This window comes from Tachypleus tridentatus, chromosome 4, assembly GCF_004210375.1.
Source record: "Tachypleus tridentatus isolate NWPU-2018 chromosome 4, ASM421037v1, whole genome shotgun sequence".
NCBI classification, from domain to species: Eukaryota; Metazoa; Arthropoda; class Merostomata; order Xiphosura; family Limulidae; genus Tachypleus; species Tachypleus tridentatus.
In genome coordinates, this window is record NC_134828.1 from 49,696,258 (window position 1) to 49,713,785 (window position 17,528).

The following is a 17,528-nucleotide window of genomic DNA, read 5'->3' on the forward strand; positions in this document are numbered from 1 at the left end:
TTAAGTAAACATTCCACGCTACAATGATTTGGATTGGTAAAAATGTTTGAACATATAATACAGGCCTAATTACAAATTTAAATTTCTCTTTTTTTTAAAATATTATGAATTGTAAGATATTCGCACAAATTTACATCACCTTTAGAAATAATTATGTTAATATTTTTACATTTCCTATCGGACAAAAATCTTAATTGGAATTCAAGTACAATTTTGACATTTAAAAAATTCCGCAAATATCTTCTGGTTCTGTTTTTGAAGTTTCATTGGGATAAAAGAAACGTCAATATTCATGTTTCACGGAACAGAAATGACAAATTGCTTATCAAAAATTATGGAGGCGTTCAAAATTGTAACAATATAGCTATTTTTTCTTTTTTTGGTGTTAATGCCATTAAAGGATTGAAATTTGCGGCTATATATATATATTAATTAGTGATATACAAAAATAATCATCCTTTTTTTTTCAAAGTTGAAATTAATATCGGTCGAAACTACGTGGCTTTATAAAACGGACTTGAAAAAATTAAATATGTATTCTAAACTGCATATAACAGATTTATTTTCAAATTTAAGACATTCATTTTTTTAAATTTTCAGTGAAATTTCGAATAGAGTATGTCCTATGATTACAACACAATAAAGTCATAAAAGTAAATGTTACGAATATAGTGTTAATTTATTTGAAGTTATATATACAAATGTGTTAAGTATAATAGCTACAAAACATCCAGTTAGATTTTCAAACTTCAGCGCTAGGAATAAGATTTTCTCTCCTCTGATAACTTCGAAAAAAAAAGTTGCACTTATACTATAGTTTATCTATAAACAAATATTCCTTAAAACATAACACACAAAAATGTATGTCTGCTTCAGTGAGTAAGACAAGCAGAAAAAAGAAAATAACTGCCATACTGCTACATCTATTTTTAACAGAAACTGTCCTGTTGTATTTACTGTGATTTATTTACAAGAAAAGGTTGTGGCTTTAACCCCGGCAAGTGAAGGAAACCGTCTAAAAAAAATACTTGGAGCAAAGCTTGGAAGATTGGAATACTTTAAGAGAGCTGTTTAAAATTATTTTATGAATTCATTCTAAATATAAAATTATTGATAACTCATGATACTTTATGGTGTTTTAAGTTGTCTTTTACTAACCACAATTAATCGATATTTATATATGGTATGAAATAACGAAGCATTGATTCTTATAATTAAATCGTATTGACTGGTTAGCGGATAATACATATTTTTCAAATCTTATATTAGAAAGGCATTTGCACTGCCGATGTAGTGATTGCTTGGATTGTTCAACGAAATTGTATTTTAAACATTTCCTCAACAGATCATTAGAACTTCACAATACTATACAATATGACAATATCTATGTAATGTCTGGGGCATAAGTTCTGGTAATGTCTGAGTATAATAGAAAAATGTTTGAATTTCTTATTCTTCTTTCTTCTGCTTCTTTTTTATTACATAATTCAAAAACCAAAACAGTGGTGTCAACAAGTTTCACTGAAGTGGCATAGTTTCAAACGAAGTATCCTATTTTATAAATATTATTAATAACTAGTAGTAAATTAAAACAAAACCACACACAATCCCTACATAACAGCACAAGTGGCCATCCTTATTGCCTTGTTTGGATTAATATTACTTGATTTAATTAATTTAACTTACTTAATTTTTCTTTGATTGTTTTTTAATTCAGTGTTTCAGTAAATATAAAGTTGTATTTATAACCATGTTCTAAATACAATGAGGTTCCAACTGTAATATTTATTGTTTATCTATTACTGGCTGTAATTCCTGTTTCTCCTTGCACTGAAGCTCTTTATTAAAGGAACAACACCTTTCTCTACGAAAACTAACTTCAAAAGGTAATGATAATATCGTTTATACTAGAACTGTGTTTTTTTTTTTTAATTTACTACTTGTTATTAATAATATTTATAAAAGTGGATACTTCGTTTGAAACGATGTCACTTCAGTGAAATTGACTGACATGATTGTTTTGGTTTTTGAGTTATTATGCAATAAAAAATGAATTAAAAGAAAGAAGAGTAAAAAATTCAAACTTTTTTTTATTATATTTACAAACATGACTAGAATTTCTAACTCAGACATTACAAAGATATTATTACAAAAGGAAATATATTATATAGTATTTATAAAGTTCTGATGACCTTGTGACCTGATGATAATATTAAAATATTATTTCATGAACAATTCGAGACATTCCTACGTAGGCAGTACTACCGGTTGCCTGGTATCAATCCCACAGTCGTACTTCAGAAACTGAGTATGCGCATATGTGTAATGTAATATATATGGTAATTAGTAAAAACATTGCAGGTTCGCATCAACCTTGGATCTGGAGAAGAAGTTTTGACGTCAGTTCCTGGTCTAAAGCTGAATGACCTCTTATGGCATGAAATTGAAATACAAAGACTCTCTGCGGAGCTAACTTTAAGAGTTGACGGTATTCACACTACTTATCTTGACATAAAAGGACGTTTTTTTGAACTGAACATTAAGTCTGGAATTTTTGTTGGTGGTATTGATGGTTTCGACAAGTTATTTTTAGGTAATTTTCAAAATTTTCGTGGGTGTTTAGATGAGTTGTTCTTCAATGACAACGATATTTTAAGACTTGCTGCCCACTCTGAAAACAGGCAAAGTGCTTATGGCATTACGTGGGACTGTAGTGAAGAATTCGAGGCTACTTCACATCAACCTATAAGTTTTATCCAAGAGGAATCTTTTGTTGCTCTTCCAGCTGTGAGTGCCAGGAACGGTGGTTCTGTATCGTTTGACGTGAAAACACAGTCTCGTATAGCTATACTGTTTTATAACTCTGGAAACCCTTCGAAAACAGATTTTTTAGCGATCGAGATTATTTCTGGTAAGGTTACTTTATCTGTTAACGAGGGTAACGGTGTGGTTATGTTAACTTCGGATGAAATGGTTAATAATGGATTGTGGCACCACGTTGAAGCACAGTTTAGCCCAACCTACGTGGAACTCACTGTGAATGGAGAAAGTAAGAATATTAGACCTAGTCTTGGAAAAAATATGTTCTTTGATTTGACTGACTATCTATACGTGGGAGGAGTAGAACCAAATAAAAAGTCTCGGGCTTTACAGCATGGCCTGCATTCTATCTTGTCGGGAGGAATCCACAGCTCTCTAGCTGGGTGTTTGAAGAATATTAAGATCAATAATCAGGTGAAGGGTCACAGAGAAATAGAAATCAGCCATGGGATTCGTCCCGATTGTGTTTGGCAATATCCTTGTCTCCAGAATCCTTGCATCCAAGAAGCAGAATGTTTTCAGGAAGGTTTGAATAGCTTCCGCTGTATGTGTGATAAACCTGTATGTGTGCGTAGTAACTTTACTTCTGGTTACAAGCTCTTCACCAAATCTTCACTTCCCATTGACCTGGAAATACTATCTCTAAATCCACTAGAAGTAGCAGAAGGAGGAAATGATTTGTTAACACCAGAACATATCAAGGTTGTGTTAGATTATCAGAAATATGGAGTGAGAGAATCTGGTGTTTTATTTCACATCGTGGAGCCACCAGAGCACGGAAGTCTAGAAATAGAAATTTGGAGAAAAATAGCAGATAACATTTTCACCCTTTTAGACCTTTTTACCGATAAAGTGCGATACACCCACGATGGATCAGAAAACCATAGCGACAAGTTTGTTATTGAGCTAGAGTTTCAGGCTCAAAATTACCGCTTACCCCCGTTTTTAGAAGAACGTCATAGATTCGTATTTCACATTAAAATATCTCCAGTTAACGATCCTCCTAAATTAAAGGTTTCCTCTGATAATGTGCTTCGACTTGCTAAGTACACTAAGATGCCACTCACTTCAGACATATTAAACACCGAAGATCCGGATAATAAACCCAGTTCTTTACTTTACTCAGTATTAAATATAGGAACGAAAGACGAAGGATATCTTGAAAATGTTAAGGACCCAGGAAATTTTGTTACCACTTTTACTCAAGAAGATATCATCAATAAACAAATTTACTACGTGCACCGAGGTCCACGCACATCGCGAATTGCCCTACGATTGTCTGATGGAATTGAAACAGGGCAAACATTTGTACTTAGAGTAGAAACGTTTGATTTAATGTTGTCACTCGTCAACAACACGGGAATAATATTGCCTTTGAATTCTTACACTATTATCACTCCAAACAACTTAACCTTCGCTACCAACTCACCGGATCAAGACTTGGAGATCAGGTATGACATCACGCGCTTGCCTCAGCACGGGAGCATACAGAAACGACGAAACAAGGGTCGTTGGAGAACAGTCAATCATTTTACCCAGAAGCAGATCAATAAAGGTAAAATTAGATACATACACACTTTAGGAAAGCCTTCTAGGGATGAATTAAAATTTTCTATCTCATGTTTGGACATAAAAGTACCAACAATTTATGATTTTCACGTGCAATTTATTGCCGTGTCTTTAATTGAGGTGAATAATAAAGAACTAGTATTAGATAAAATAACTCACAATGTTCTTATCTCTGATAACCTGTATTACCAAACCTCACCTGTTCCAACAGATGAGAATGAGATTCACTATACTATTCTCTCCATCCCATTGTACGGACATCTTTATCTCACCACAGATGATACACAACTCCTGAATTTACAAGTCGGCTCAGAATTTACTCAAGAAGATATTAAGAAAAAGTTTATAGAATACGGGTTGGTTAGGAAATCTTACTCAATTATTAATGATAGTTTTCAGTTTCAAGTAGCTTGCATTGGGATTGTAAGCAAAGTGCAAATATTCTCAATTAAACATCTCCCAGTTGACACTGGAGCTGTGATAAATGTTGAAAAATTACAAGTAATTGAAGGTGACCACGTTGAAATAAGCAAACGATTCTTATTTATGACGATACCGAATGAAGAAATCATAATCTACAACGTGACAACACAACCTCAACATGGAATTTTAAGACTAATGAACACTGCTCTGACTGCTGTTGAGAGAGATTATCCAACCTCCTTTACAAACGAGGACATAGAAGATAAACGATTGTTTTACATTCACGACGATTCTGAACATATCGAAGACAAGATACATTTTACTGCCTTCCCAGAAGACTCTGACAGCGATTTTGTATACTATGGAACCGTTCACATTGAAGTCAAAATGAAGAACGATAATCCGCCTGTTCGTACCATTGATAAAATATTTTACGTTAAAATAAATGGCGAGAGAAAGTTAACTTCCCAATATTTGAAATATCAAGATTTAGACATTGATTCCAAACCCATTGATATTCAATATACACGTAGAGGTATTCCAAATGGAGCTCTTTTCCATGTTGATTCACCTGACACTGAGATTTTTCAATTTAACCAAGAAGATCTAAACAAAGAAAAAATAATCTTCCGACATAATGGAGCTCATTATGGAAAAGCTGTCCTTTGGATTACTGATGGCCAGTTTTACGCTACAGGAAACTTAAAAATACGAGCGTCAGATCCTTTTATCAATGTTACAACAAATACGGGGTTAATAGTACAAAGAGGAGACATCGAACTTATAACATTGAAAAATCTTAGTGTAGAAACTAATGTTGGTTCTAGCCTTGATGATGTCATGTTTAAGATCATTTCTCGTCCAAAGCATGGAGAAATATTAATTAGAGGAAGTGTCGTAAACCAATTTAAGCATAAAGATTTAGATCTGCAGTACCTGGAATATGAAAATGACAATAGCCAAAGTTACTCCGATTCCTTTCAGTTCCTGGCGTTTGTAGAAGACGTTAGTGTAGGAGGAACTTTCAACATCCAGGTATTTCCAGAAAGTTACTGGGAGCCACTACGTGTTCTAAGCAATAGGACGATCCACGTAGATGAGGGTAAAACTGTAGTAATAGATCCAGCCTCACTTAACATCGCCCACATTAATATAAACCCAACCAACATTACGTATGTCATTACTACGGACCCTCAGATGGGTTTTATTAAGATTACTAATAAAAGCCCTGGCGAGGGAACTACTACAAATAAAACATCTACCAGAAGTTTTACCCAGTCTATGATTAATGAAGGGCACATAGAATATGTACAGACAAAAAGTAATGTGTCTTTTGATCACTTCACGTTTGATGTCACCAATGGAATAACCACCATTTCAGGTCTCCAGTTTACCATCAGTATCTTATCCAACATAATTCTTCTTAAAACAGGAAACATAACAGTTGCAGAAGGCGAAGTTGCTCCTCTGACATTTGAAGTTGTTAATGTAGCCAATCCTTATTATAACGACTGGCTGTCTGAGTACTTGGTAACAGAAGGACCTCAACATGGTCATCTTACAAATATTAATGTTCCAGAAAGTAAAATAATTAAGTTTACCTCTTTCCAGTTGAAGAATGGGTTGATACAATATGTTCATGATGGAACAGAGGCTATGAAAGACTGGTTTACTGTCGTAGCTAAGGCTAAGTCCTTGAACAAAGAAAGCACCCCTAGTACTATTCACGTTGTGGTAACGCCAGTTAATGATGAAACTCCTCATCTAATCAACAATACAGGTCTGGAGGTTTGGGAGGGTTCCTTAGCAACCATCACTAACCAGCACCTCGCAGCTGGGGATGACGATTCTGAAGCTGAAGATATAATGTTTGAGATTTTCACTCCAAGCAATGGTTACGTTTCATATAAAAACGATACCAAATTACCTATCCGAAGTTTCACCCAAGATGACATTAATAGAGGGTTAGTCGTCTTTGTTCACACAGGCAAGTGTGTGTTTTATTTTATATTGTTCCATATTTACACAACTTAACGTTTACCTGTTATCTAATGTTTAAAACACTTCAAAATTTGCTGTGATACACATGAAACAGCATCTTCCAGAAGTTTAAATTTTTATTTTTTCCTACTTTAAAGCACAATTTAATCATGTCTTGTAAGAAAAAAACTGTTTATTTAAAGCAAAAACTCAAATCGCTATTATTCGCTATTTTAATGTAAAATTTATTTTTGGTTAAATAAAGTACGTAAGATCGTGATTAAGCAATTTTAAGCACAAAATTATATTTTACTCTGTAATCACAATTTCATTTTTGTAATATTTCATGATAATTTAACTGCCACATTATTTTTAGAAATGTGTGTAGAAGAACTAACTTCAGACTGAAATAATAATAATAATAATAATAATAATAATAATGAGAAAATTTATACAGAATATTACAATAAACGTCTGTTACGAAATTAATATATAGTTGAGAAATGTTTCTGTATTTCTAGACATAAACATAGTCTTGAAATAAATCAAGGAGATAAAATATAAAAACAAGTGCAGATTAAAGAACAAATGGAAAAATACCATAATTTATTAAGATTTTGAATAATTACATTTAAGAGTGTGTTTCAACGCTTCTCACTCATTGGTTTAACATAGACATACATTTACCAGATAAGAGATCTAATATATTTAAGAAATTATTCTGCCTTTTAATGTCAAAGTATTTTAAAATAAGCATTCTGTCTTATATTTTACTCCACTTATTATACTTTACTTAATTCATTCTAATGACCTAGTTGATTTTTCTCAGCACATTATGAAGCTCATAGCAGTAAAGAGTTATCATTTAATTTTATAAGGTACACTAATAATTATCATTGCGATTAACAGATCTAGTTGAATTACTCTCAAGTGTGTGTGTGTATGTGGTAGAAAACTTCAATTCTCTGCATTGTTAAATTAATATAAAATCTGAGATTATAAATGGTCTGTGATGTACTTGCCCCTTTTCAGTATTTACATCACCCCTCTGAAAAGTTTCGTATACCTTAATATTTGGTTTATGAATCTTAGGTGAAACCACTGGTGGATTCCGGATTCAAGTGAGTGACGGAGTGAACAAAGGCTCTCCTCATGTGTTCACAGTTACAGCAAGAGAGCTGAAGCTGGTGTTACAAGTTAACAAAAAGTTGAGCGTACTTCCTGGTACCCAGCAATCAATTACACGAGCTCATCTACTTGTGACAACCAATGACAAAGAATCCAATAGAGATATTCTTTATTATGTACGAAAAAAACCAGAAAATGGGAGAATTCTGTTGGGAAACCCTGATGGTGCTCTGTCTCCCGTGACTCAGTTTACACAGAGTCAAATAGATAAGAATATGGTTTTGTATGACCATGCTAAACCTATGGTAGGTTTTACTACAAATGATACAGTTATTTTGGACATTGATACCGAGTATGCAGAAATACTTAAGAATGTTGTTTTTACTATTGAAATATCAGTAGACAACCTTGGTATCGGAAATCCGGAAGGAAAAATACAACTGAATTCATTGAATGTTATTGAAGGAGGACAGTGTTCCATTGGACCAGAGCACATTGATCTTTCACAACTTTTGACTTTATGGAAAAGTAAAAAAAAAGAACACTTAGTGGGTAAACTAGAAATCACAGTAGAATATCTTCCATCCCATGGATGGTTATCATTAAAAAACAGAAACATTACGAAAACCATTAATGTTTGGTTTAATAAGACTGATATCAGGGACAGACTGCTGAAGTACCACCATGATAATTCTGACACGTTTTCTGATGAGTTCACATTGGGATTTTATTTAGTGAGTAACGAGAATTTTCCAAATATTTTCCTCTATAACGATACACTTTATGTGAATGTATCTTACGTAAACGATCAGCCTTTTGAGTTAATCACGAAGACTCCAAAGCTTAACGTTGTTCGAGGCCAAAAGATACTCATCACACGTGAGATTCTCTTCGCTAAAGATTCTGATGGAGTCCCTGAAGATATCATCTATGAAATAATTAGTAATGCTACCAATGGTTTTCTGTCAAAAATGGACCACGAAAATAATATAATCCAAAATTTTACTCAGGATGATATTGACAGGAATTTGGTGTACTTTGTCCACGATGGAAGTAAGAGGCCAGGAACATTTCATTTCAGAGTTAGCGATGGTAAACATAAACCTATCTATAAAGCATTCAATATCCACGTAGTCCCTTTATCTCTGACATTAGTTAACAAAACAATCTTACAACTCCTCCAAGGAGATACAACAGTGTCAATTAGACCTCAAAACTTGGGAGCTGCTACTAATGGTGATCCTAATGCTGTGTTGTACCATGTGACCAAGGCACCCAAGTATGGTAGGATCTTTATTAGAGAAAATATTGTGACACAGTTTAAACAAAGTGACATCAGTAAAGGTTTAGTTCTTTACATGCAGTTAGATATGACAGTTTCCAGGGACCAGTTTGTAGTAGAAGTGATTTATGGAGATAACATCTTATCAGACCACATCATCAATGTTACAGTAGTGCCCTTACTTAAGCAAGGTCATTTTAACGTTTACTCAGGCGAATATGCATTGTTAACCTTAGACGTGTTGGATGCTTCGAAACTGGCAGAACAAACAAACAGCAATCCAATATACTCTGTTACAAATCAACCTAAGTACGGATATTTACAAAAACTTCCAGTATCAAGATTTAAGCGACAAACAGACGTCGTTGAAACGTTTACCCACGAGGATATCATCCACAAAGTAATAATTTACAAGAGTAAGGACGCTGACATTCAAAGTTCAATTTCTGATGAAGTTGAATTCATGTTATCAGCCCCAGCAACACAGCCAGCCCATGGAAAATTTGTCGTGTTTTTACATCCTAAAGACCAGTCGTCGACAGTGCAACCGACCAATGTGTCCTTGACGGGTATAGTTGAATTAACTCAACGCCCGACACTGGACAAGAATGAAAAAGAAGAAAATGTTCACACACCACAGATTAGTGATGATCATATATTAATAATTGGTTTAGTGGTGGGAATTTTGTTGTTGGCAATTATCATAATGTTGATACTGAAGTGCTACATCACAAAACGAAGGTCTAAAGGGGTAGAAAGGGGTCATTCAGTTATCAAACAACTTGGTTCACACGCTACACAGGCAGGTTTGAATGATGGTCATCTTTCCTCTAATGGAAGTGCATCTATATCTGACGAGCTTCCTCCTCCTCCAGTCCCCCCAACGTCTCCGTCCAGCCCAGGAAGCAGGTGTAGTAGCGTCACCCCTAAACGTGTAGCTATGACTGGTAGGTCTAAAAACATAGATTCAGACCCACCATTGCCACCCCCACCTCCACCTCCTTACGAACTTGATGGAAGTGAATGGACAGAAGTGAGTTCCACCGTGCCTACCTGTAAGGTAACACCGCTTGGTCATCCTGACAGACCTGATGTGAACGAGACAGCTTTGAACGCATCTTACAGTATAGTTGATCCTTTAGAACTTAGTGAAAACGAAGACTGGAATCAATATGACAATAATGATATACGCTACGGGACTTCGAATAACCCTGTGTTAAGAAAAAACCAGTATTGGGTGTAATAGTGACACTCCAAAAAACATATGATTTTAACCAAGTCAGAAAAAAAACTAGGAAAATAGTTTACTGGCGCGAAGAAGAATTAATTTCTCTATATTAATTTTTTCAGCAGCGTCAGAAGATCAACCGAAAATTTTCATTTGTAACGTTCACCTTCTTTTAACACACACAGGCTGAGGTTTAAAATAGAACCAGCTTACACAAAAGATAGAGTAGACAGTTGCTATTGCCAACGGTATCAAGGACCCATAGTTTTTTTTAATATAAAAATGTATTATATGTGAGATCAGTGTCAAAGGACGTGTGACAATTTTTTCGTAAATTCAATTTGTATATACTAGGCGACGTTTGTTTTATCTCTGTTTAAACAAATCGAAGTTAGTTTTCCATAACATTTGACAGAATTTTGTTTTAATGGGTAAACTTTTATGCAAAAGTTAAATAAATAAGGGCTTGTGGAGAAAAGGTGCTCCAGAAATGAAATTATGTCGTGTGGACCCACTTTGGTTTTTGTCCAGCTCTAGGTTTAAAGGTTTATAGATCTACTTTGCTAGAGGTTATTACTCAGTCCACGTTATATTTGGGAATCCATTTATTTTATCTTAAAGCCCAAAATAAAACTGGTAGGGTGAATAAAGATTGAGTTAATGCTTTAATATATATACTGTGAAGAAATCCTCATTTATTTATATTAAAATGCCAAAACGTGTTTTACGGCATGTTATTCATAACTTCTTCCCACTAGTAAAAAGCGCTTTATTTAATCCAAGACCTTAATGCCTTTCAGTATATGTCTGACCGCAAACATTCATAGCAAAGCCACATCGAACTAGCTGCTTTGTCCATTGAGGGGAATCGAATCTCTGATATTAGCGTTGTAAAACCGTAGATTTACCGTTGTTTCACCAGGGTACCAAAAGTTTTAAGAGCAGATTCCTAGTAGGAAAAAAGTGGAGAATTTTAAATATGGTAGTCTTATGAAATCTAGGGATAACGAAAGCGTTAAAATTGACCCTTTTCCTTGGTAACGTACAAAACAGCACAAAATCCCACTATATGCAACAGTTATTTGAAACTTATCTTGGTGCCATATCAGAGCACATGAATGGCGAATTATCCCAAAGGCAAGACACGTATATTTTAATTAGCTCACTTAAATATTCACAAATAATAATTAAATGTCGGATTTCATAAAGAAACAAATAAACAAAAAATAATTTTGTGGTTTCAGAATCTATATAAACCGGAAAAAAGGTACGGTCAAAGTCATAAATAAATCATAGCGTTGGTAAATCTTTCTAGATTATTTTAAGGCTCGGCATGTCTAGGTGGTTAGTGTCGCGAGTTCGAATCCTTTTCCTATCAAATATGCTCGCCTTTTCAGCAGTGGGGACGCTATAATGTGACGGTCATCCCACTATTCACTAAAAGAGTAGCTCAAGAGTTGGCTGTGGGTGCTGATGACTAGCTGCCTTCCCTCTAGTCTTACACGGTTAAATTAGGGACGGCTAACCTAGATAACTCTCATGTAGCTATGCGTGAAATTCAAAACAAACGAGATTGTTTTAATTCCAAATGTATCATATTGGAATGACTCTTAAGTGGGATAAATTTACACTTTTCACTACTGTATTTTTGGCAGATGTACGTTTTGGGGTTGGTTGTTACACGCACACACCAGTCTTGGGATGTTTGCCTTACTATTTGAAAGTTTAGATTTATGCCAGAGTTTTTTATGTCCCACATACAAATTACACAGCCCAATGTCCAAATGTAACTTGTACGCCTGTTTTATATCAAATATCACAGTTGAGTTGGTATTACAATCTCTTTTTAAAAATGTGGGACTCTTGAATATTTACAACTACACAGACAATTTACCTTTAAAGTATGCTAACCATTGTGATAATGACATACTGCGTAGTAGATTGACAAACACTGATATGACTGAACAGCTTCGTGGGTGTATACTAACTGGACGCTACTTACTCTATTGAGAATATAATTTTAACTATCAGTTACTATGTTGGTGATATAGTACTAGTGAAACGTTTAAACTATGAAAGACATTGACCAAAAAACAATGAACTGCAAATATCATTTGAGAATAGACCTTCAGTTTTGAACAAGTAATCGTAACCCAGTTTCATGGAATGAAAGCCTTAGTATAGTACCAATATCCGTTAAATTTGGTGCCGGATCTTGTAACCTTAACTTTCACAGAAATGTTTCCAAACTTTGATAAATCGACTTGAATCAGCGTAATATATTTTCAAAAATAATTTATTTTGTGGTTGGATTATGTTTTACTTATTACAATATACACTGTAAAGTTAACTTCTAGCCACGACAGTTTTTGTTTTGTTTGTTTTTGGAATTTCGCACAAAGCTACTCGAGGGCTATCTGTGCTAGCCGTCTCTAATTTAGCAGTGTAAGACTAGAGGGAAGGCAGCTAGTCATCACCACTCACCGCCAACTCTTGGGCTACTCTTTTACCAACGAATAGTGGGATTGATCGTAACATTATAACGCCCCCACGGCTGGGAGGGCGAGCATGTTTAGCGCGACGCGGGCACGAACCCGCGACCCACGAATTACGAGTCGCACGCCTTACGCGCTTGGCCATGCCGGGCCGCCACGACAGAGTTGACAGATTCTTTCTATTTATTAGGTTTGATGTTTTTATTATTGTTATTTCGATGAATTTATGTTTATCTGGATTTTTCTGATTATGATTTACCAACTTTTTGATCTTGTGTTTGTTGGTATCAGACTAAAGTGTTTTCGTAGTAACATTAAATGGTTTTGATAGTATGTTTCGAATGTTGGGGAAAATCGTTAAGCGGATAACCTGGCATCATGAAATGATTCATATTTAATTGCAGAGCTCCCAAATTTATAATGGAATTTTCAAGTATTGATTTGAAATGATCCATACCTGGCTAAATGTAATTCAAGTATTTGTTCATTTATTAAATACTACACACAACTTTAATCTCACCTTTTTAATCCTGTTACTGTAATTATCTTCTCGTATCCTAGACTGTTTTATGGCATCGTGGCAAAAAGAAATGAAATTACATAACTTGTCATGTTGAGTTTGTGGCATGGGATATTATTCATTATTATGGTTAGTAGTTTGTACTAAATACTTTACTTATAGACCTTGGACAAAATCACGTCCCTTACCAACGCACACAGCTGTTGTCGGGACTTGCCTTAAGATGGCAGCAGATAAGCAGCCTAAATGTAAAACATAAAGTAAGTAGTATTTAGAAATAAAAAAAGTAACTAATTGATAATTAAACTTAAATGATTTTATAGGCTACTAACTATTACAAAGATTAAAATTACTACTCCTGTATTGAATTTTATATCGTTTATTACATCTTTACTTATAATTTTACGATTTGTGCGTACTAGTTTACTTTAATGTTGTGCAGCATCGATATTACTAATCGCTAGGTTCATAAAGATTGGTTTGTTTTGAATTTCGCCCAAAGCTACACGAGGGCTATCTGTGCTAGCCGTCCCTAATTTAACAGTGTAAGATTAGAGGGAAGGCAGCTCGTCAGTCATCAGCACCCACTGCCAACTCTTGGGTTACTCTTTTACCAACGAATAGTGGGATTGACCGTTACTTATAACGTCCTCACGGCTGAAAGGGCGAGCATGTTTGGTGAGATGGGGATTCGAACCCGCGGGTTCATAAAGAAGAATGATACATAAACTATAAGCTTTAAAATGGTGGTCAAAACACATTAAGCTGAAAAATAATTTCAGCACCTAAAAGTTATCACTACATGTTTTATTCTTTATAAGAAAACGTATTATCCATTAGTTTATTATGGCTGAAAGTTTATCATTATTTGCATAGAATAATTCCTGTGAAATAAAGTATCTGTATTTTTTTCGTTTCTACCAAACTAAACAAATTCATAAAAGCAACATGAAAAAAACCAAATAGATTAAGTCTATCGAACACTCATTTAAACACCTTGCAGATAAATATCCCTTGATTTTTTTAATGGGTAGAACTTTATGGGTTTTTATAAATTTTATTCTTAGAATATATTTTTAAGGTAATTTTCATGAAATAATTTGTTACTATTGTGTAGATGATTTTTCATAAAATATTCACAAAAAACAAGCATGTTTGATCTCTAAGTTTACGAGACAGGGATGAGTAAACTGTTTAGTCAAAAGTGTGCTCTTTTTTTGTTTTCTTGTCACTTATGCTTTACATTTGTTTTTCATAACTTTTTCTTTTTCACAAAACTGTTTACTTAGTCTAGTCGTGTTCAATAACCTTATTTTAATAGTTAATTTTGTCTGAAGTTCGTAGTAACTGCCTCATTGTAGTTATAGGGGCATTGCAGTAATTTCAGATTAACTCTTATTATATAAAAATAAGTCATCTAGTGGATGCTACTCTAACTGCCACTCACTTAGATTTATCAACATTTCTTGAGCAGTTAGAGCACATCTTTACTGATTTAGACACATTAAACACTTACAAAACACGCTTGCTTATGAATGCTTAATAGGAAACGTATAAAAGATTTCATGTTTTATTCTATGTTAAGACTGAAAGAGAAAGTGGCATACGACTGTAAAAACAATGTCTTTAACTGAAAGTGTTGTTGGTTAAAACGTTATATACACGTTTTGTTCATTATAAATTTTGCTCTTAGTGTTATTGTCAAAACCAGACTATATTATTGTTACAACTTAAGTAACACATTATATTTATATAAGTAGCTCACTTGACTTGGCTGCACAGGCTGTTGGTTTAAATGGGCTACCACGTTATAACTTAGAAGAGTGTGGCGTAGTTGTTCAAGTTATAATAAGATCAGTCTTAAGACCAATATCGATGTAAAAGAGAACCTGCTCGGGTCCATAACTCAGCCTAGTAAGTTAATCATGTACTTTGTTTAAGTTGGGAAATTAGTATGTTAAAATAAAGGTACAATGCCATATTTGGATTTGTTTTTGTTGTAGAAACTCTACCCATATTTATTTGCAATAAGGTAGAGAAACGATAAGACACTGAATATGCAAAACTATACTTAATATGTACAGAATAGATTCTATAAAATGTAATTACTCTTCAACAAATATTGTAGACTTTTAAAAATAAACATCTTATTTTAGTTCAGTTAGAATTACTGTTTTAATCCTGGCCTTAATATATATCTTCGACACTTTGAAGTAGCGAAAGTGAAGATAAGTAACATATAATATTAGGTTTGAGTCGTCCAGGAATGTATGTGAATTAGACGAGTCAATGATACAGTTTCCTCCATCATATGAACTGATGTGACTCGCTGCACTTATCGAAACTTGGTCACAACATCACGTCAGACTTTAGCAATGACGTAAACAAAATAATTTACTTTTCACTCAATAAACTATTAATTTTCCAGAGAACACTTTATTAACAGAGTTGTTTTAATGTCATCCGTCTGAGTTTTGCTGTTTATTAAACAAAGACGATGCTTCGCGACTAAGTCGATTGAATTCAGGGTAATGTAACAGCTAGAAAAAATTACAAGCAATTTATAATCTGAATTCTTACTAAACTCGATGCTGATACAGTTATAACGTGTGGAAAATATTTGATTGGTAAAGATTGCGTTTTTTATTTAGACATCCTTGTAATGCATTCTTATTGCAAAAAATAGTTTAATTCATTCGTCCAATAATATCCTATAAGTTATTTACGGAAGTAAACCTCAGTGTACTTTAGTATCAGGAGATTGCAAAACATATGTTGCAGTACTGTCATCCAATTTTATATATTGTGTATATATGTTTACAATTCATAATGCATACTAATAACTCAGGGCTAAATGGTAACCGCTGTGAAACAATAAGCGAATGAGTTTCCGTATCAAATGAAGGTTTTAAACGTTGTCCAATAAAAAAAAAAAAAAAACGTACGTAAGCAGGGAGGTTCGTCCGAACTCCTTATTTTTTTAATGTAAAAAAATTATGCTATATCGTTGTAACTCAGCAGTTTATAGTGTTTAACTTTTTCTACATAGTATAAATTATTCTGTCGAAGTATTAGCATTTTGTGGCTTGAAATAATCACACGTACACGTAACGGTTTCATTTTATACTTTGTTATTTGTTTGAATTTTGAGTAAAGCTACACGATGGGTTATCTGCGCTAACCGTCTCAAATTTAATAGTAAGTCTTAAAACTAGGTGTCTAGCTAGTCATCACCAGCCACTGTTGAGTTAATATTTTACCAACGTATTCGTATGGGATTGACCATTATATTAGAATGCCCCCACTGCTGAAGGGACGAACATGTTTGGTGGGACAGGGATCAGAACCCGCTACTTTTAGATTGCGAGTCACGTGCTCTAACCACTTGGTCATCTTTGTGATTGGAAACAGTCGCTGTTCCGGGAAGAGATTAGTCAGTCCGCAAGACGGTCGGAAAAATGTGTTTTAAAATATAGCTGGTGAAATATGTTGTTTTACAATGTAATTTAAAATGCTTTAAAAAGTTAATACTATACGATTCCTTCCGTTAAATTTTGGTATCGAATTAGCTGGTTCTCAGATGGAAAAAAGATTGGGAACCACTGTCGTAGGTAGTGGGATGATGCATCAGAATTTACCTGTACTTGCTAGCAATTGTGTAGATTACCAACGCTACTGAATAAGATGCAGCCCAAAGTTTTATTGATACGTGTTTTATTGTATACGTTATATAATAACTATGATACTAGTCTTCTTTCTGTTGTAGAACAAACTATCGTTAATTGTTGTCAAACAATCCAAGCTTGACTATAAATTGGCCGTGTGGTTAGGGTGCTCGACTCGTACTCTGAGAGTTGCGGATTCCAATCCCCGTCACACCAAATGTGCTCGCACATACTGCCGTGGAGGCATTATAATATGACGGTCAAACCCACGGGTAAAAGAGTAGCGCAAGAGTTGGCGGTGGATGGTGATCACTAGCTCCTTTTCCTCTAGTCTCACACTGCTAAATTAGGGACGGATACTGCAGATAGCCCTCGTGTACTTTTGCGCGAAATTCAAAACAATCTTTTGTAAATAGTA

At 34.3% G+C, this 17,528-nt stretch overlaps 1 protein-coding gene across 2 annotated transcripts in view; it reads left to right on the top strand.

Moving 5' to 3' along the window:
- The window catches only part of LOC143249091 (chondroitin sulfate proteoglycan 4-like), a 64,809-nt gene extending 49,207 nt beyond the window's left edge, over positions 1 to 15,602 (top strand). For both annotated transcript variants that reach the window (XM_076498348.1, XM_076498349.1), the window contains 2 exons: positions 2,362 to 6,799; positions 7,885 to 15,602. In XM_076498348.1, the coding sequence (XP_076354463.1) occupies positions 2,362 to 6,799; positions 7,885 to 10,445 (6,999 nt within the window). In that variant the 3' untranslated portion in view covers positions 10,446 to 15,602. The remainder of the gene's footprint in view (positions 1 to 2,361; positions 6,800 to 7,884) is intronic.
- The last annotated feature ends 1,926 nt before the right edge of the window (positions 15,603 to 17,528 follow it).